This window comes from Salvelinus sp. IW2-2015, linkage group LG16 (genome assembly GCF_002910315.2).
Source record: "Salvelinus sp. IW2-2015 linkage group LG16, ASM291031v2, whole genome shotgun sequence".
Classification (NCBI taxonomy): domain Eukaryota; kingdom Metazoa; phylum Chordata; class Actinopteri; order Salmoniformes; family Salmonidae; genus Salvelinus; species Salvelinus sp. IW2-2015.
Genome location: NC_036856.1, coordinates 19,446,403 through 19,465,953, shown reverse-complemented (window position 1 = coordinate 19,465,953; position 19,551 = coordinate 19,446,403). Strand labels below are relative to the sequence as shown.

At 42.3% G+C, this 19,551-nt stretch overlaps 1 protein-coding gene across 5 annotated transcripts in view; it reads left to right on the top strand.

The window, feature by feature from the left end:
- The window catches only part of bend5 (BEN domain containing 5), a 444,711-nt gene that overhangs the window by 405,242 nt on the left and 19,918 nt on the right, over positions 1 to 19,551 (top strand). For all 5 annotated transcript variants that reach the window (XM_024003944.1, XM_024003939.1, XM_024003938.1 and 2 more), the window contains one exon: positions 13,093 to 13,242. In XM_024003944.1, coding sequence (XP_023859712.1) covers positions 13,093 to 13,242 — 150 coding nt within the window. The remainder of the gene's footprint in view (positions 1 to 13,092; positions 13,243 to 19,551) is intronic.

The following is a 19,551-nucleotide window of genomic DNA, read 5'->3' as shown; positions in this document are numbered from 1 at the left end:
CCAGTTTTTTCCAGCTCAGAGACGATCAGAGAGGAAGAGGCGAAACGAGATGTTTTACTCTTGCCAAAATCTGTCCAAAATAACATAATGTGTTTCTATGGATTTATTTTGGAGCTAACCTTGTTGCCTTGCCTTCCAGTGTTTGAGACAACGACTCCCATTGTTAGGGCATAGACATTAGCATCTTGTCATTATATACAGATCTCTGGACGGATACACTTTACGTAAGGTTAGATACACACAGACTGGATAGACCGCACGAGAGAGGAATGTACACAACAAAACTAGGAGAAGGACAGAGACAGTTTGTGAAATTATACCTTATCTACTTTGAATAACGAGTAAAATAATTTTTTTGTCAGACAGCTCTGCAGCATACTTAGGCAGGCAAGCTAAATAGGATGACTAAAGACAGTAAAGTATGGCGTGGCTGGCTGGCTGACTTCTACTGCTTGAGCAGAGGTGAGATGATTACTTTATATAATAAAGTAATGAAATAAAAACTAAGTAATATATACAACTGAAATATTTGATTATTTCATATTAATTTCCTATTTTTCTGTTGATGTCTACCCAATGTGCACCTGACAGAGACAATGGAATATTTTCAATTAAAAATCTCTAAAATAATTGTAACATCATTATTTCATAATGCATTTCATGTATAAAAATAAATAAAGAATAGAAACCAAAATCAAAAACCGTGATTATTTATTGATACTCGAACCGAACCGACCTCAAAAAGCTCTAATCTCTCAGCACTATTCCAGACAGATGCAGCTGCTTATGAAGCGCTAACAGCCACAGAGTGCTGTCTGAGTGCCCGTTTAGCTTGATTACATGTCACCTCTGTGTTAAAAAGGGCCAAATATGTCCATCAATTAGTCTGTGGCAGAGAGAGAATGAGGGGCTTACAGGCTTGAACACTACCGCGTCTGTTCTCTCTCTGCAGCACACCTGGACTCACCCACCGCTCCGACCGCACTGTATCACTGATTTCACTGCTCTCCAGTCATACAGGCATACTTATAGACTTTATCAAATTAAATCAAGGTTTATTTGTCGCGTACACAGATTTACAGGTGATATTGCAGGTGCAGCGAAATGCTTATGTAACTAGCTCCGACAGTGCAGTAGTATGTCTCACAAATACAATACAAATGCATCAAAAAATTATCAAGACAAGAAACCAATAAATGACAGACCGAGTCCAATTAACAATCCAGAGTAGATATATTATAGTGAGCATGTGTCAGAATTCAAAATATAAATAAGTGCTGTGTATAGACAATATATAATTTGGAAGGAAAATGGTATGTACAGTAGTAGGTAAATTATTCTGCATTTATAAACACTACTTGCCCTGGATGATGGAGTACCATTTTAGCATGTTCGGCTATATGGTAATAATGTGAACAGAGAGCAAAAGTTATCAAATGCTAAATGCTTTGTGAGAGATTTAGCTAGTCTGTAATCCTGCTTAAATCAGCAGCATTTTTTCTGTGTTAAGATAAGCGAACCGTTTATGGCCCTTATAGGCCCAGACTAATTAATATGCAGCAGATAAGTACTTGTCGGACAAAATTCATATGACCTTCCGCTTTAAACTAAACTGCAGCAACACCCGTTCAGATGAAGTTGTGCCCGAGTCCTTCTATTGAGTTGTAGGGAGCTTCTGCCGGAACAATCCGTTCTCTGCATCTTTCTCTGAGAGGTTTAATTTGTAAAGCCTCTACACTCAGATTGTCTTTTGACTTTCACTCTCTACATTTCTTAATTGTCTCTAATTGCTTAATTACAATTTCATATGAACAATTCTCTAGGTCCAGGTGGGTTGTTAATGAAACAATCAATCACTGCTTCAGCCTCACAGTCCTGTCTGCCTGTGATTGACAGCGCATTAGGAGACTGTTATGCTGGCTCTCAGTTGACATTGTGGGCTGGATTGCACTTCACTGTATCATTGTACTTCCATTGTCCTTGACATTTTAGGGGGAATCACCAGAGTGACGTTTTGTTTGGAGACTGAGAGATTCTGTTGGAGATTCACTTTGGCTTCCCAGATTTAATCTTTTATATAATTCCAGAGAAAACTTCTGGAGCACGGCCATTTAAGTGACCCAACGCTGTGCGACCATTTCTTTTAGATTCTTAATTACATTGTTAACAGAAGAAAAAAAAGCGGGTGAGCCAATCCAACTCCATCGTTGCAGGAGCTCTGCGCCAGCTCAAATCGCACCATTACATACAGTACCCCATCATTCGAGCTGTGCTTTAACAAGGGGTGGTTCCCAACTACCTCCTCCCGTTTAGCTTGGCGAGCGTTGCCGATTAGAGGGCTTTCTGCCTCTATTAGACCCTGGGAACTCCTTCAACTACGTGATGGAGCTGCCTTAATGGCGGCTGCGTTTTGCTTTCTTTTTCTATTTTTTTGTTGTTGTTTCCCCTTCTTCCGCTTGGGCTCCATCCATCAGGCTGCCAGAGCCTGCTGCCGGCCCACTCCCAGCCACAATATTTCACAGCTAGCCATCAGAGCAGCTGACAGCACCGCGCTTGCCAGGAAATTGCTTTGGCTGTGAGCAGAATTTCAAGCATCACGTCGCCCTCTCCACCCTCCTCTTCTCCCTCTCCTTCTCCATCCCTCCCCACTGCCTGACGACCCCCGGGAACTGAGGTGCGCTCTGGAATGTGTAACAAGAGTAGAAGGAGAGATAGGGAGGGGAAGGAGGCTGTGCTGAGCTGGGCTGGAGAGTGAGGGGTCAAGGGGAATGAGAGTGAGAGAGGGCCCATTACACCTGATTCACTGTGTCCAGGGCTAGAGAGAGAGCGAGAGTAAGCCTGAGCTTTATACACTGGCCACAGTAGCATGTGATTGGCCTTGAATCCTATTCTACAATTTTCAACTGGATAAAATGTAACTGAACTGTTATTCCCCACTGTGTCACCCCTGCTATGCAGCCTTGTCAACTGATAGAGATTTTCAGAAGACTGTCCCTAGAGAGAATGTCTATCACCATATTGCACTGTTAAAGCCAAACTTTTGAAATAAAGCTTGGATTAATGATTTAGGGAGTGTGTTATTTTTGTAAAAATGTTTATTAGGGGGTAGATCAGCTTTAATAATACACAATACGCCATAATGACGAAGCAAAAACAGGTTTTTAGAAATGTTTGCAAAATGTATTAAAGATTAAAACAGAAATACCTTATTTACATAAGTGTTCAGACCCTTTGCTATGAGACTCGAAATTGAGCTCAGGTGCATCCTGTTTCCATTGATCATCCTTGAGATGTTTCTACAACTTGATTGGCACCAATCAGGCCTTTATGGTAGAGTGGCCAGAGGAAGCCACTCCTCAGTAAAAGGCACATGACAGCCCACTTGGAGTTTGCCAAAAGGCACCTAAAGGACTGTCAGACCATGAGAAACAAGATTCTTTGGTCTGATGAACCAAAGACTGAACTCTTTGGCCTGAATGCCAAGTGTCACATCTGGAGGAAACCTGACACCATCCCTATGGTGAAGCATGGTGGTGGCAGCAGCATCATGCTGTGGGGATGTTTTTCAGCGGCAGGGACTGGGAGACTAGTCAGGATCGAGGGAAAGATGAACGGCACAAAGTACAGAGAGATCCTTGATGAAAACCTGCTCCAGAGCACTGAGGACCTCAGAGTGAGGTGAAGGTTCACCTTCCAACAGGACAACGACCCTAAGCACACAGCCCAGACTTGAACCCGATAGAACATCTCTGGAGAGATCTGAAAATAGCTGTGCAGCGACGCTCCCCATCGAACCTGACAGAGCTTGAGAGGATCTGCAGAGAAGAATGGGAGAAACTTGCTTGTAGCGTCATACCCCTGTCTCTTATACACATCTAGATGTGTATAAGAGACAGGAAAATAGCTGTGCAGCGACGCTCCCCATCGAACCTGACAGAGCTTGAGAGGATCTGCAGAGAAGAATGGGAGAAACTTGCTTGTAGCGTCATACCCAAGAAGACTCGATCGAGGCTGTAATCGTTGCCAAAGGTGCTTCAACAAAGTACTGAGTAAGGGTCTGAATAGTTATGTAAGTAAGGTATTTCTGTTATTGTATTTTTTATAATTTCGCAAACATTTCTAAAAACCTGTTTTCGCTTTGTCATTATGGGCTATTGTTTGTAGATTGATAAGGGGGGGGGGGGGGATGATTTAATCCATTTTAGAACGAGGCTGTTAATGTAACAAAATGTGGAAAACGTCAAGGCATCTGAATACTTTCCGAATGCACTGTATGTCCTGTTTGCTGTGTTTTTATGCCTACTGTGTTGAGAACTTTTGTGTTCCAGTTCCTTATAAACTCATCAAAAAAAGAAATGTCCTCTCACTGTCAACTGCGTTTATTTTCAGCAAACTTAACATGTGTAAGTATTTGTATGAACATAACAAGATTCAACAACTGAGACATAAACTGAACAAGTTCCACAGACATGTGACTAACATAAATTTAATAATGTGTACCTGAACAAAGGGGGCGTCAAAATCAAAAGTAACAGTCAGTATCTGGTGTGGCCACCAGCTGCATTAAGTACTGCAGTGCATCTCCTCCTCATGGATTGAGATCCAGGCTCTTCGCTGGCCATGGCATAACACTGACATTCCTGTCTTGCAGGAAATCACGCACAGAACGAGCAGTATGGCTTGTGGCATTGTCATGCTGTAGGGTCATGTCAGGATGAGCCTGCAGGAAGGGTACTACATGAGGGAGGAGGATGTCTTCCCTGTATCGCACAGCGTTGAGATTGCCTGCAATGACAGCAAGCTCAGTCCGCTGATGCTGTGACACACCGCCCCACACCATGACGGACCCTCCACCTCTGGAGCGGGATCGATTTGGAGTACAGGCCTCGGTGTAATGCTCATTCCTTCGACAAGAAACGCGAATCCGACCATCACCCCTGGTGAGACAAAACCACGACTCGTCAGTGAAGAGCACTTTTGCCAGTCCTGTCTGGTCCAGTGACGGTGGGTTTGTGCCCATAGGCGACGTTGTTGCCGGTGATGTCTGGTGAGGACCTGCCTTACAATAAGCCTACAAGCCTTCAGTCCAGCTCTCTCAGCCTATTGTGGACAGTCTGAACACTGATGGAGTGATTGTACGTTCCTGGTGTAACTCGGGCAGTTGTTGTTGCCATCCTGTACCTGTCCCGCAGGTGTGATGTTCGGATGTACTGATTCTGTGCAGGTGTTGTTACACGTGGTCTGCCACTGCGAGGATGATCAGCTGTCCTTCCTGTCTCCCTGTAGCGCTGTGTTAGGTGTCTCACAGGACGGACATTGCAATTTATTGCCCTGGCCACATCTGCAGTCCTCATGCCTCCTTGCAGCATGCCTAAGGCACGTTCACGCAGATGAGCAAGGACCCTGGGCATCTTTCTTTTGGTGTTTTTCAGAGTCAGTAGAAAGGCCTCTTTAGTGTCCTAAGTTTTCATAACTGTGACCTTAATTGCCTACCATCTGTAAGCTGTTAGTGTCTTAACGATCGTTCCACAGGTGCATGTTCATTAATGGTTTATGGTTCATTGAACAAGCATGAGAAACAGTGTTTAAACCCTTTACAATGAAGATCTGTGAAGTTATTTGGATTTTTACGAATTGTCTTTGAAAGACAGGGTCCTGAAAAAGGAACGTTTCTTTTTTTGCTGAGTTTATTTTAAGATGTATTATTTATCTAATTATCCTTTATTCTAATGCTGTCTTATCTATTTAGAATATACTATAAATAGAAAGTTGAATATGAATTATTTTACAACATTCTCTATCTTGAATGGTATAGTGTAGTTGTAGTTTACTTCTTTATCAATTGTTGTATTAAATTTTTTATATATATTGTGTTATTACAATCCCTATCATGCATAGTATTGGGTGTTCCATTATTCTAATCCTCTATGGGAAATTTGTAATATTTAGAATAGCCATGGAGTAGTCTTGGTGTCTCTGAACATTTGGTTATCAATATACAGTTTATCGACTACAAGAGCTACACGTTTCTCTTTTAATCTATTCTCCTTGAAGAGTGGTTACAGAACTTTATGCAGTTCTGCAATTTCCTTTGGGAACATATCATTCATGCCAGTGGGTCTTATACCCAGACTTTTAACCATTATTTTATCATTGAAGGATGCAAATTTGGGATGCATATTTCTGTCCGAAAAGGTGTACACATTCGAGTTGGATTTTATCGACAGCATCTTACTTTCACAATCTTAGCTAGCAGTCATCATCATGAATCAAGTCTACTGGCAAATAGTTTTTAATCCTTGTCATATGAAGAGAAATAATGAAGAGAAAATATAGATAAAACGTATCGGTGCTCATCGGCCATTGGACATAAACATTACATGAGTTGTTTGGAAGGAATCGGTGACAGTGGCTAACCGCAAGCATTGCAACTGGGAAGTCACACTGGGAAAATACGTTTTGAACGGTCATACAACTTGGAATTGTAAATCTTTTTCTTTGATGACAAAATTTGCCAAGGACGGACCGCCGCGCACAACAAGGTCCAAAAATGTTTTATATGCTGCTGCATAAATTATGTAATATGCCAGGGAGATATGTTCAGCCTTATCAGCTATGTTTTTCAAAAGGCAGTAAATGAGGCTGAATGAACTGTTTCGCTGCCAGACAAGGCTCCGCTGATAGCCAGGTGTAGTGGTGGAAAGGATTCACTCCATTGTGCTGGAAAGAAAGCTTTGCTGTTGGGACAGCTTTATGTAGGCCCTAAATGTTTGTGGGCAAAGCTTATCGTTGTTATAGTGCAATTCATGTATTGTTTAGTGTTGTTGTGTAGTGGCTTTGCTGGCATGCATCTAAAAAAATTGGGGGGGAGTTTTTTTTCTTTTTTTTTCTTGAGGGGTGGATCAGCTTAATATTGCGGAAAGAATGTTGTTTCCAATGTAATTGTCTGCATCATTTCCAATCCCCCATATTTTTTGGGGTAAATATATATATTCCATTCACGTATGCATACATATACACATATATACATACACATACCTACATAGACATACATACTTTTTTTTAAAGAGTATACCTTTATTATTATTCCTGCAAACCCTACACCGATCCCCAATTGGAGTAAACTGATAAACATTTCTGTTTTTACCTTCAATTTATACATCTTTATACACATTTACAGACACAGTCTACTTTATAATAGTTTCTCTCTGTTTGTTCTTAGTCCTTCTCTATTTCTGTTGTCCATCCAGTTTGATTTCCACTTGTAACTGTGCATTTTCACAATAGCTCCGCACCTATACACATTTCACAGATCCCGTATGCCCTACATTGTTTATCTTGTTATTAGTCCACCCTTCAGCTCCACTCCAACCTTTCCCATCTATCTTCCAACATCATCCATTTCGGATTTTTATTTGCCATATATTTTTCAGCTGTGCTGTGATGCTTCACAAAAGATTTTGAATCTCCTATTCTCATAGCTTCCACGGATTGTAAATTAAAAAATAACAATTTTTGCTAAAAATAATTATTATATTATTGATTGATTGACTATGGCTTTTCAAAATCCCCCAGTATTGCTATCTGTAGCGTTAGTTCAACGCAAAGTTTGCAATTCTTCAACCATTCCTGGACCTGTGACCAAAAACGCTACATGCGGACAATACCAAAATAAATGGTCTAATGACTCTGCCTCCTCACAGCAGAATCTACAGAGCTGAGAAGATTGTATCCCCCATATATATAACATTCTATTAGTTGCAAGAATTTTGTACAATAATTAAATTGAAAAATTCGAAGTTTTGAATCCGGCGTTGTTTTGCGTATCAATTCATAAACCATGTGCCATGGAATGGGTACTCGAAAATCTCTTCCCAACTATTTTGCAATTTATATGGCACAGCTGTAAGTTTTTTTGGTCCTTAAATGAAATTGGTATATGTTTTTATTTATCACACTTTTCTTTAACCATTTATGTTCTTTAATATAAGGCCGACATACAAGTTCCTTACTTTTATCCCCTTCCACCTGCCTCTTCCATTTTTGTGGTAATGCTGCAATTAATTGGTTGTAATTTGGGTAGAGCAGACATTTCCATATGTCTGTGTTAGCTGCATGTGTGACATTACTCCACCAGTCCTATTTATGATATCATTCACAAAAATATTACCTTTTTTAACACATTTCTTCGATAAATACAGTTTTTTTATCAATTACTATATTTGAATTTAACACAAGATTTGTTGTACTATTTGTTCCGTCCTTTCAGGTGGATTAAACTGAAATTGCAACCAACTTTCTAAGGCTTGTTTAAAAAATAAAGATATTTTGGAGATTATTTCCTTTTCAAGCAACCGAAAAGTGAGCAGGTGTAATCTGAATAAAGGGAAAAAGGCCCTTCTTGAACATAGGATGAGACATTCGTACCAATCTACTAGAGAAACCAGTTTGGATTTAAGTATAACTTTTGTATGACTGATGCCTTTCTTAGTAGAGGTCTAATGCTTTAATATTTAATAATTTTCTGCCCTCCGAATTCATATTCGTTATATAAATAGGCCCTTTTAATTTTATCTGGCTTGCCGTTCCAAATAAAATTGAATATTTTTGTTCATATAATTTAAAAAGCAGGTCACTAGGTGTAGGCAAAACCATAAGCAAAATAGGTAAACTGTGATATGATTAAAGAGTTAATCAGGGTGATTTTCCCACAAATAGACAGGATTTTCTTTCCATGGTAGCAAGATCTTATCTATTTTTGCTAACTTTCTAAAAAATTATTGGAGTGAGATCATTTCTTTCTTTTGGGATTTGTATACCGAGATAGTCCACATCACCGTCAGACCATTTAATTGGTAAACTACATGGCAATGTAAAATGTTGTATTTTTTAGTGATCCAATAACGTAATATGGTACATTTATCATAATTTGGTTTTAATCCAGAGGAGGATAGCAAATGTATCTAGATCCTCTAAGAGGCCGTGGAGAGATTCTAGTTGTGGTTTTTAAAGAAAAACATGAATCATCAGCGTACAATGACACCTTAGTTTTTAGGCCCTGGATTTCTAATCCCTTAATATTAATGTTTGATCTAATTTTAACAGCTAACATTTCGATGGCAATAATAAAATAGATATTGCCGATAGTGGACAACCTTGTTTTACTCCTCTAGATAGTTTAAAACTTTCTGAGATGTAGCCATTATTTACTATTTTACACCTAGGGGTACTATACATTATTTTACCCATTTTATAAGAGATTCCCCAAAATTGAAATATTCTAGGCATTTATATATAAACTCCAGTCGTACTTTATCAAAAGCCTTTTCAAAATCAGCTATGAAAACCAGGCCTGGTGCCCCGATATTTCATAGTGTTCTATTGTTTCCAGTACTTGCCTTATATTATCTCCAATGTATCGTCCATGTAAAAAACCTGTCTGATTAGGATGAATAATATCTGACAAACTTTTTTTATTCTATGCGCAAGCATTTTGCTAGGATTTTTGCATCACAACACTGAAGTGTAAGAGGTCTCCAATTTTTTAAATGGACTGGATCTTTATATATACCACTTGGGTCCTGTTTCAGTAATAATGATATCACACCTTCTTGTTGCGTGTCTGATAATCTATCATTTATATAGGAGTGGTTAAAACAAGCTAATAGTGGTCCACTGGTATGCCATCCAGTCCTGGAGTTTTTCCCATCCTTAAAGGCCCAATTGCATCAAGTAGTTCCTCCTCTGTAATTAGGCCTTCACATGAGTCTTTCTGTACAGATGTTAATTTTACATTATTATTAGGGAAAAAATCCATACAATTAGTTTCAGTTAGTTTCAGTTACCACCCTTACAATTCCCGGTGGTGAAAAGCATAAAATCGTCTGTGTCCGTCGAGGAGTCGCGTTTTCTTTTTCGCATTGGTTTTCCATGTTTGGGTGTTGATTGTTTTGTTAATATTGGTCGATAAATGTGTCTAGCCTTATAATTTGTTGTTTGTTTTCCAGATTGAAGGTTATTACCCACGAGTATGTGGAGTGAAGTGCTAATATTTAGTCAAACTTACAGATATTACATATTACGTTTTTATCTTGAGGCGTTCTGCATCGCTGTGTTCAGTCCACCATCTTACCTCTGAACACGAACAATGGCATGTGTTGATACAGATGTGATCTGAGGTACGCTGTAGAGGTACACTATACTATATATACAAAAGTATTTGGATACCCCTTCAAATTAGTAGATTCGGCTATTTCAGCCACACCCGTTGCTGACAAATCAAGCACACCGCTATGCATTCTCCATAGACAAGCATTGGCAGTATAATGGCCTTACTGCAGAGCTCAGTGACTTTCAACTTGGCACTGTCATAGGATGCCACCTTTCCAACAAGTCCGTTTTTTAATATCTGCCCTGCTAGAGCTGCCCCGGTCAACTGTAAGTGCTGTTATTGTGAAGTGAAAACATCTAAAAGCAAAATCAAATCAAATCAAATGTATTTATATAGCCCTTCTTACATCAGCTGTATCTCAAAGTGCTGTACGGAAACCCAGCCTAAAACCCCAAACAGCAAGCAATGCAGGTGTAGAAGCACGGTGGCTAGGAAAAACTCCCTAGAAAGGCCAAAACCTAGGAAGAAACCTAGAGAGGAACCAGGCTATGAGGGGTGGCCAGTCCTCTTCTGGCTGTGCCGGGTGGAGATTATAACAGAACATAGCCAAGATGTTCAAATGTTCATAAATGACCAGCATGGTCAAATAATAATAATCACAGTAGTTGTCGAGGGTGCAACAAGTCAGCACCTCAGGAGTAAATGTCAGTTGGCTTTTCATAGCCGATCATTAAGAGTATCTCTACCTCTCCTACTGTCTCTAGAGAGTTGAAAACAGCAGGTCTGGGACAGGTAGCACGTCCGGTGAACAGGTCAGGGTTCCATAGCCGCAGGGAGAACAGTTGAAACTGGAGTAGCAGCATGGCCAGGTGGACTGGGTCAGCAAAGGAGTCATCAGGCCAGGTAGTCCTGAGGCATGGTCCTAGGGCTCAGGTCCTCCGAGAGAGAGAAAGAAAGAGAGAAAGAGAGAATTAGAGAGAGCATACTTAAATTCACACAGGACACCGGATAAGACAGGAGAAGTATTCCAGATATAACAGACTGACCCTAGCCCCTCGACACATAAACTACTGCAGCATAAATACTGGAGGCTGAGACAGGAGGGGTCAGGAGAGACACTGTGGCCCCATCCGATGATACCCCCGGACAGGGCCAAACAGGCAGGATATAAACCCCACCCACTTTGCCAAAGCACAGCCCCCACACCACTAGAGGGATATCTTCAACCACCAACTTACCATCCTGAGACAAGGCCGAGTATATCCCACAAAGATCTCCGCCACGGCACAACCCAAGGGGGGGGCGCCAACCCAGACAGGAAGATCACGTCAGTGACTCAACGCACTCAAGTGAAGCACCCCTCCTAGGGACGGCATGGAAGAGCACCAGTAAGCCAGTGACTCAGTCCCTGTAATAGGGTTAGAGGCAGAGAATCCCAAAACGTCTCAGCCGCGAAGTGGTAGGCCACACAAGCTCACAGAACGGGACCGCCGAGTGCTGAAGCACGTACTGAGTAAAAATCAGCTGTCCTCGGTTGCAACACTCATTACCGAGTTCCAAACTGCCTCTGGAAGCAACGTCAGCACAATAACTGTTCATCTGGAGCTTCATGAAATGGGTTTCCATGGCCGAGCAGGCACACACAAGCCTAAGATCACCATGTGCAATGCCAAGCTTCAGCTGGAGTGTGTAAAGCTCGCGCCATTGGACTCTGGAGTAATGGAAACGTGTTCTCTGAAGTGATGAATCACGCTTCACTATCTGGCAGTCCGATGGACGAATTTGGGTTTGGCTACCTGCCCGAGTGCATAGTGCCAACTGTAAATTAGGTGGAGGAGGAATAATGGTCTTTTACTGTTTGTCATGGTTCGGGCTAGGCCCCTTAGTTCCAGTGAAAGGAAATCTTTACGTTACAGCATACAATGACATTCTAGACGATTCTGTGCTTCCAACTTTGTGGCAACAGTTTGGGGAAGGCCCTTTCCTGTTTCAGCATGACAATGCCCCTGTGCACAAAGCGAGGTCCATACAGAAACTGTTTGTCGAGATCTGTGTGGAAGAACTTGACTGGCCTGCACAGAGTCCTGATCTCAACTCCATCGAACACCTTCGGGATGAATTGGAGCGCTGACTGCGAGCCAGGCATAATTGCCCAACATCAGTGCCCAACCTCACTAATGCTCTTGTGGCTGAATGGAAGAAAGTCCCCGCAGCAATGTTCCAACATCTAGTGGAAAGCCAGAATAGTGGAGGCTATTATAGCAGCAAAGGGGGGACAACCTCCATATTAATGCCCATGATTTTGGATGAGCAGGTGTCCCCATACTTCTTGTCATGTAGTGTATGTGTGTGACAGCTGGTTCTCATAGTGTTTTCCTCTCAGCTCCTGAGCCTGCTGTGTGGGAAGCAGTGTAGCTACAGTAACTGATAGTCTGAATAAAGCCTGATTGTGTGTGGGCTACTGTATTGTCGTGCAGCTGTATCTGGAAAGCTCTCCCCAGCCAGTCTCCACATCTCATCTGTGTGGGGCCACCAAGCCAGTCTCCTGGGCTCTCCTCTCCTCAGCTCTGTCCCTGGGCTCTACAGGGGATAAAATATGACTAGTATCATCATTCTTCCCTCGCTTTCTCTCTCACTGTCGCTGTGGGAGGTTTGCTAGCTCTTCTGTGATTCTCCTCTGGTGCTCTGCCACCTCTGAGAGTCGTCTTTCACTAGGAAGATGCCCTCCATAGCCAAACAAGGCATTTGTGTGACACATCTTGGTTGTTGTTGTTCCCAATGTTTTTGTGCTCGGTAGAATACATGTGGGCATTTGAAAAATATGTAGCCAAGGAGTCTTAGTCAAATCAAGATCTTTACATTTTGATAGAAATGGCAATGGCTATGAAATTTGTAAATGGTGTATATTCGGCAGGTTTGTGACACCCCTGCCCTGTGCCCCTTTCTCTCTCTCTGTGGTGTGTGTGTCGCATATTCATAAGGTGGGGCTGGAGTTCTACATTGATGTTCATGCCCACTCCACCATGATGAATGGCTTCATGTACGGGAACGTGTTTGAGGAGGAGGAGAGAGTCCAGAGACAAGCCGTGTTCCCTCGCCTGCTCTGCCAAAACGCCCCAGACTTCTCCTTTGTAAGTCCATCACATCAACTATACCAGGGACAACTTTAGGGCCCAGAGTTTTCCCTGGTCAGGCCATATCAATCCTAACCATACTCATCTTACATATGTTCCACAGGAAATACACCCCACATATTAGCAGGTGCTAGTTGGCTATGCTACAGTAGTTACTGTATCACCCACAGGGTTAACTGAGATCTATCATACAGCTGGGTGTGGAAGCTATATTTGAAAATTCTGTGTTCCCTTTCACCTCTCAGCCACACTGACCTTCAGCGCTCAGCCAATGTGACATTTTGTATCAGTGCCAGTTACATATAGCCAGAAGAATAACCTTTTTTGTGCAGTGACACATTCACAGCTCTCATATAACTTTCTTCACCAGAACACAAGGAAAGTCTTTCAACAGCCAAAATGATTTTAGCCAACCAGCATACATAAAGAATGTCACAGATTGTCCACCACTTATTTATTATGCTGGCTCAAAAAAGAGCTAACCTTTTGTTGTGAGTGTATACAGCCGTGTGTGTGCCTGCATGTGTAAAATAAAATGTTATTTGTCACATGCTTCGTAAACAACAGGTGTAGACTAACAGTGAAATGCTTACTGACGGGCCCTTCCCAACAATGCAGAAAGAAAAAAAGATAAATAATAGAAAAATAATAACACAAGTAAAAATACAGAATGAGTAATGAGTAACAGAATGAGCTATATACATTGGGCACCAGTACCGAGGCGATGTGCAGGGGTACGAGGTAATTGAGGTAGATATGTACATATACAGTCCCCATAATGACAAAGCAAAAACAGTTATTTAGAAATGTTTGCTGATTTATAAAAAATTTAAAACTGAAATGATATTTACATAAAGTATTCAGACCCTTTACTCAGTACTTTGTTGAAGCACCTATGGCAGCAATTACAGCATAGATTATTCTTGGGTATGACACCACAAGCTTGGCACACCTGTGTTTGGGGAGTTTCTCCCATTCTTCTCTGCTGATCCTCTCAAGCTCTGTCAGGTTGGATGGTGAGCGTTGTTGCACAGCTATTTTCAGGTCTCTCCAGAGATGTTCTTTCGGGTTCAAGTCCGGGCTCTGGCTGGGCCACACAAGGACATTCAGAGACTTGTTCTGAAACACCTGCGTTGTCTTGGCCATGTGCCTAAGGTCGTTGTTCTGTTGGAAGGTGAACCTTCGCCCCAGTCTGAATACCTGAGCGCTCTTAGCAGGTTTTAATCAAGGATCTCTCTGTACTTTCCTCCGTTCATCATTCCCTCGATCCAGTCCCTGCCGCTAAAAATCATCCCCACAGCATTATGCTGCCACCATGCTTCACCATAGGGATGGTATTGGCCAGGTGATGAGCAGTGCCTGGTTTCCTTCAGACGTGACGCTTGGAATTCATGCCAAAGAGTTCAATCTTGGTTTCATCAGACCAGAGAATCTTGTTTCTCATGGTCTGAGAGTCTTTAGGTGCCTTTTCGCAAACTCCAATTGGGCTGTAATTTGCATTTTACTGAGTGGCTTCCGTCTTTCCGCTCTACCATAAAGGCCTGATTAGTGGAGTGCTGCAGAGATGGTTATCCTTCTGGAAGGTTCTCCCATCTCCACAGAGGAACTCTGGAGCTCTGTCAGTGACCATCAGGTTCTTTGTCATCTCCCTGACCAAGGCCCTTCTCCCCCGATGGCTTAGTTTGGCTGGGAAGCCAGTTCTAGGAAGAGTCTTGGTGGTTCCAAATTTAATCTTGGGGACCTTCAATGCTGCTGACATTTTTTGGTTCCCTTTCCCAGATCTGTGCCTCAATTTTTTTTTTTGCTTTGTCATTATGGGGTATTGTGTGTCAATTGAGGATTTTCCTTTATTTAATCAATTTTAGAATGCGGTTTTAACGTAACAAAATGTGGGAAAAGGGGGTCTAAAGGGGTCCGAATACTTTCCGAATGCACTGTATACTGTCCATATCATCTTTACACACCATTATATGTATACATGACAGAGTATTAGTAGTTTCAGAGTATTAGGATTCAATCTTAGTCCTATATTGACGTTATGACTGTTTGATGGATTGTCAGAGGTTGTAGGGGGATTTCTTATAAGCGTCCGGATTAGTGTCCCGGTCCTTGAAAGCAGTAGCTCTATCCTTTAGCTCAGTGCGGATGTTGCCTGGAATCCATGGCTTCTGGTTGGGATATGTGCGTACGGTCACTGTGAGGACGATGTCATCGAAGCACTTATTAAATTAATGAAGCCGGTGACTGTGGTAAACTCCTCAATGTTATCGGTTGAATCCCAGAACATATTCCAGTCTGTGCTAGCAAAACAGTCCTGTAGTCTGCTTCATCTGACCACTTCCATATTAAGTGCGTCACTGGTTCTTCCTTTTTGAGTTTTTGCTTGTAAGTAGTAATCAGGAGGATAGAGTTATGGTCAGATTTGCCAAATGGAGGGCAAGGGAGAGCTTTGTATGTGTTTCTGTGTGTGGAGTAAAGGTGATCTAAAGGTGAGCTCAAGCCTCGGTGCTTGTGCACTGCTCCTGTACTCCACCTCCTTTCCAACTGCTCCACTAAAATCCGCTCCAAATTCGCTCCATTCATTAAAATCACGATTTAAACACCCATCTATTTTTGTGACTACCTGGACCTACCAATAGGTTTTGAAGTATTGAAACGAAACCATATGATTTGAATGAAAAGTATTTTAATAAACAACCTGAAAGGTTGACCGTTTGAAGGCTACATGTGGTATTAAACAGCATATTAAAACACTCTAAATAGGTCAGGAGCCAGACAGGTAGCCTAAGGAATGAAAATTAATTATTTAGACTATTAGCCTATTATCTCAAGGTTATAGCCTACAAATAAATACACTGAGTATACCAAACATTAAGAACACCTTTGATTCATCAGGGCATGGACTCTACAAGGTGTCGATAGCATTCCACAGTGATGCTGGCCCATGTTGACTCCAATGCTTCCCACAATTGTGTCAAGTTGGCTGGATGTTCTTTGGGTGGTGGACCATTCTTGATACACATGGGAAAAAGTGTGAAAAACAGGGTGGTAGTAGGTGCACCGGGCACCTACTATCACCCTGTTCAAAGCCACTTAAATCTTTTATCTTGCCCATTCATTCTCTGAATGGTACACATTACACAATCCATGTCTCAAGGCTTAAAAATCCTTCTTTAACCTGTCTCCTGTCTCATCTACACTGATTGAAGTGGATTTAAGGAGTGACATCAATAAGGGATCATAGCTTTCCCCTGGATTCACCCGGTCAGTCCATGTCATGGAAAGAGCAGGTGTCCTTAATGTTTTGTATACTCAGTGTAAATTGTAAAACATTTGTGAGTGCGACACACTAGGCTGGCAGGAACATTAAGCACTCAGCATTTAAACAACATTTTGTTGTATTAAATTAGTATAGTCTATAAATTGTGCATATAGGCTGTGACAAAATTAAACGAAAAATGCCTTGTTAGGCTCAGTCTACAATGCCTTTGAATTCACTTTTGGAAACAGTAGTTTGTCTAGAGTCTGTGGCTTTAGGCTCATGCAATGGTGCCTGGAGAGCAGCGGAGAATACACTCTCCGCGCTTGCAGAGCCACTGGGGATGCTAAACACCCTTCCGGCCACTCTTGCCAGGCTGGGTAGGGATTCTGAGATGTTTTTACATTTTTCTATAGGTAGTTCTAAAGGTTTTTAGGCAAAATAACCCTATCAAAACGTAAAGCTCCTTGAAAGAAGTAAAATGTCAGGCCTATTGGGCCAAAATCAATGGAGCGGGCGAGAAGGCTGACGCTCCAGCCTTTGGGAAACTCACTCTGCGCTCCAGTCAAATTGGGCATGCTCCTCATCTGCTCTGCTCACATACTCTGATTCTAACTGAGGCAAGCAAAACCTTGAGACTTAACATTAAAGATTGTGCAACAGCTGTTGTTAACAAAGAGACACACCTCCCCCTTAACCTTATCAGAAGCTGCCGTTCGGTCTTGCTGATGCATAGCAAAACCTCCTAGATGTATATTATCCATGTTCATGCTCAGCCACGACTCCGAGAAACATAGGATATTACAGTTTTTCATGTCCGTTGATAGGATAGTCTCGTATGGAGTTTATCTAGTTTATTCCCTAGTGATTACGTTCATCGAAATAAGCAGTACATCCACAGCTGCCGACTCGTTGAAGTAGAAATCGTTACCCATATCGAGGTCAGTGATCGCTGTTCTGATGTCCAGGAGCTGTTTTTGGTCATAGAAATGATGGCAGAAATAGTACAGTTGGATGTCGGAAGTTTACATATACACTGCTCAAAAAAATAAAGGGAACACTTAAACAACACAATGTAACTCCAAGTCAATCACACTTCTGTGAAATCAAACTGTCCACTTAGGAAGCAAACCACTGATTGACAATAAATTTCACATGCTGTTGTGCAAATGGAATAGACAACAGGTGGAAATTATAGGCAATTGCAGACAACCCCAATAAAGGAGTGGTTTTGCAGGTGGTGACCACAGACCACTTCTCAGTTCCTATGCTTCCTGGTGATGTTTTGGTCACTTTTGAATGCTGGCGGTGGCTTTCACTCTAGTGGTAGCATGAGACGGAGTCTACAACCCACACAAGTGGCTCAGGTAGTGCAGCTCATCCAGGATGGAACATCAATGCGAGCTGTGGCAAGAAGGTTTGCTGTGTCTGTCAGCGTAGTGTCCAGAGCATGGAGGCGCTACCAGGAGACAGGCCAGTACATCAGGAGACGTGGAGGAGGCCGTGGAGGGCAACAACCAGCAGCAGGACCGTACCACTCCGCTTTGTGCAAGGAGAAGCACTGCCAGAGCCCTGCAAATGACCTCCAGCAGGCCACAAATGTGCATGTGTCTGCTCAAACGGTATAAACAGACTCCATGAGGGTGGTATGAGGCCCGCGTCCAAAGGTGGGGTTGTGCTTACAGCCCAACACCGTGCAGGACGTTTGGCATTTGCCAGAGAACACCAAGATTGGCAAATTCGCCACTCGGCGCTGTGCTCTTCTCAGATGAAAGCAGGTTCACACTGATGCACATGTGACAGACGTGACAGAGTCTGGAGACGCCGTGGAGACGTTCTGCTGCCTGCAACATCCTCCAGCATGACCGGTTTGGCGGTGGGTCAGTCATGGTGTGGGGTGGCATTTCTTTGGGGGCGCAGCAGCCCTCCATGTGCTCGCCAGAGGTAGCCTGACTGCCATTAGGTACGAGAGATGAGATCCTCAGACCCTTGTGAGACCATATGCTGGTGCGGTTGCCCTGGTTCTCCTAATGCAAGACAATGCTAGACCTCATGTGGTGGAGTGTGTCAGCAGTTCTGCAAGAGGAAGGCATTGAAGGCTATGGACTGGCCCGCCCGTTTCCCCAGATCTGAATCCAATTGAGCACATCTGGGACATCATGCATGTCTCGCTCCATCCACCACGCCACGTTGCACCACCAGACTGTCCAGGAGTTGGCGGATGCTTTAGTCCAGGTCTGGGAGGAGATCCCTCAGGAGACCATCCGCCACTCATCAGGAGCATGCCCAGGTGTTGTAGGGAGGTCATACAGGCACGTGGAGGCCACACACACTACTGAGCCTCATTTGACTGTTTTTAAGGAACATTACATCAAAGTTGATCAGCCTGTAGTGTGGTTTTCCACTTTAATTTTGAGTGTGACTCCAAATCCAGATCATGGGTTGATAAATTTGATTTCCATTGATCATTTTTGTGTGATTTTGTTGTCAGCACATTCAACTATGTAAAGAAAAAAAGTATTTAATAAGAATATTTCATTCATTCAGATCTAGGATGTGTTATTTTAGTGTTCCCTTTATTTTTTGGAGCAGTGTATTTAGGTTGGAGTCATTAAAACTCGTTTTTCAACCACTCCACAAATTTCTTGTTAACCTCTCTGGGATATTCGGGACGCTAGCGTCTCACCCCAACAACAGCCAGTGAAATTGCAGGGCGCCAAATTCAAAACAACAGAAATCCCATAATTAAAATTCCTCAAACATACAAGTATTTTACACCATTTTAAAGATAAACTTGTTGTAAATCCAGCCACAGTGTCCGATTTCAAAAAGGCTTTACGACGAAAGCACACCAAACGATTATGTTAGGTCAGCACCTAGTCACAGAAAATCTTAGTTTACAATGGCATGTTATGTTCAGTAATGTTTTGCCTCCAAAACATCCAGTGATTTTACAGAGACCCACATCAATTTACAGAAATACTCATAATAAACATTGCTAAAAGATACAATTATTATGCATGGAATTATAGATAAACTTCTCCTTA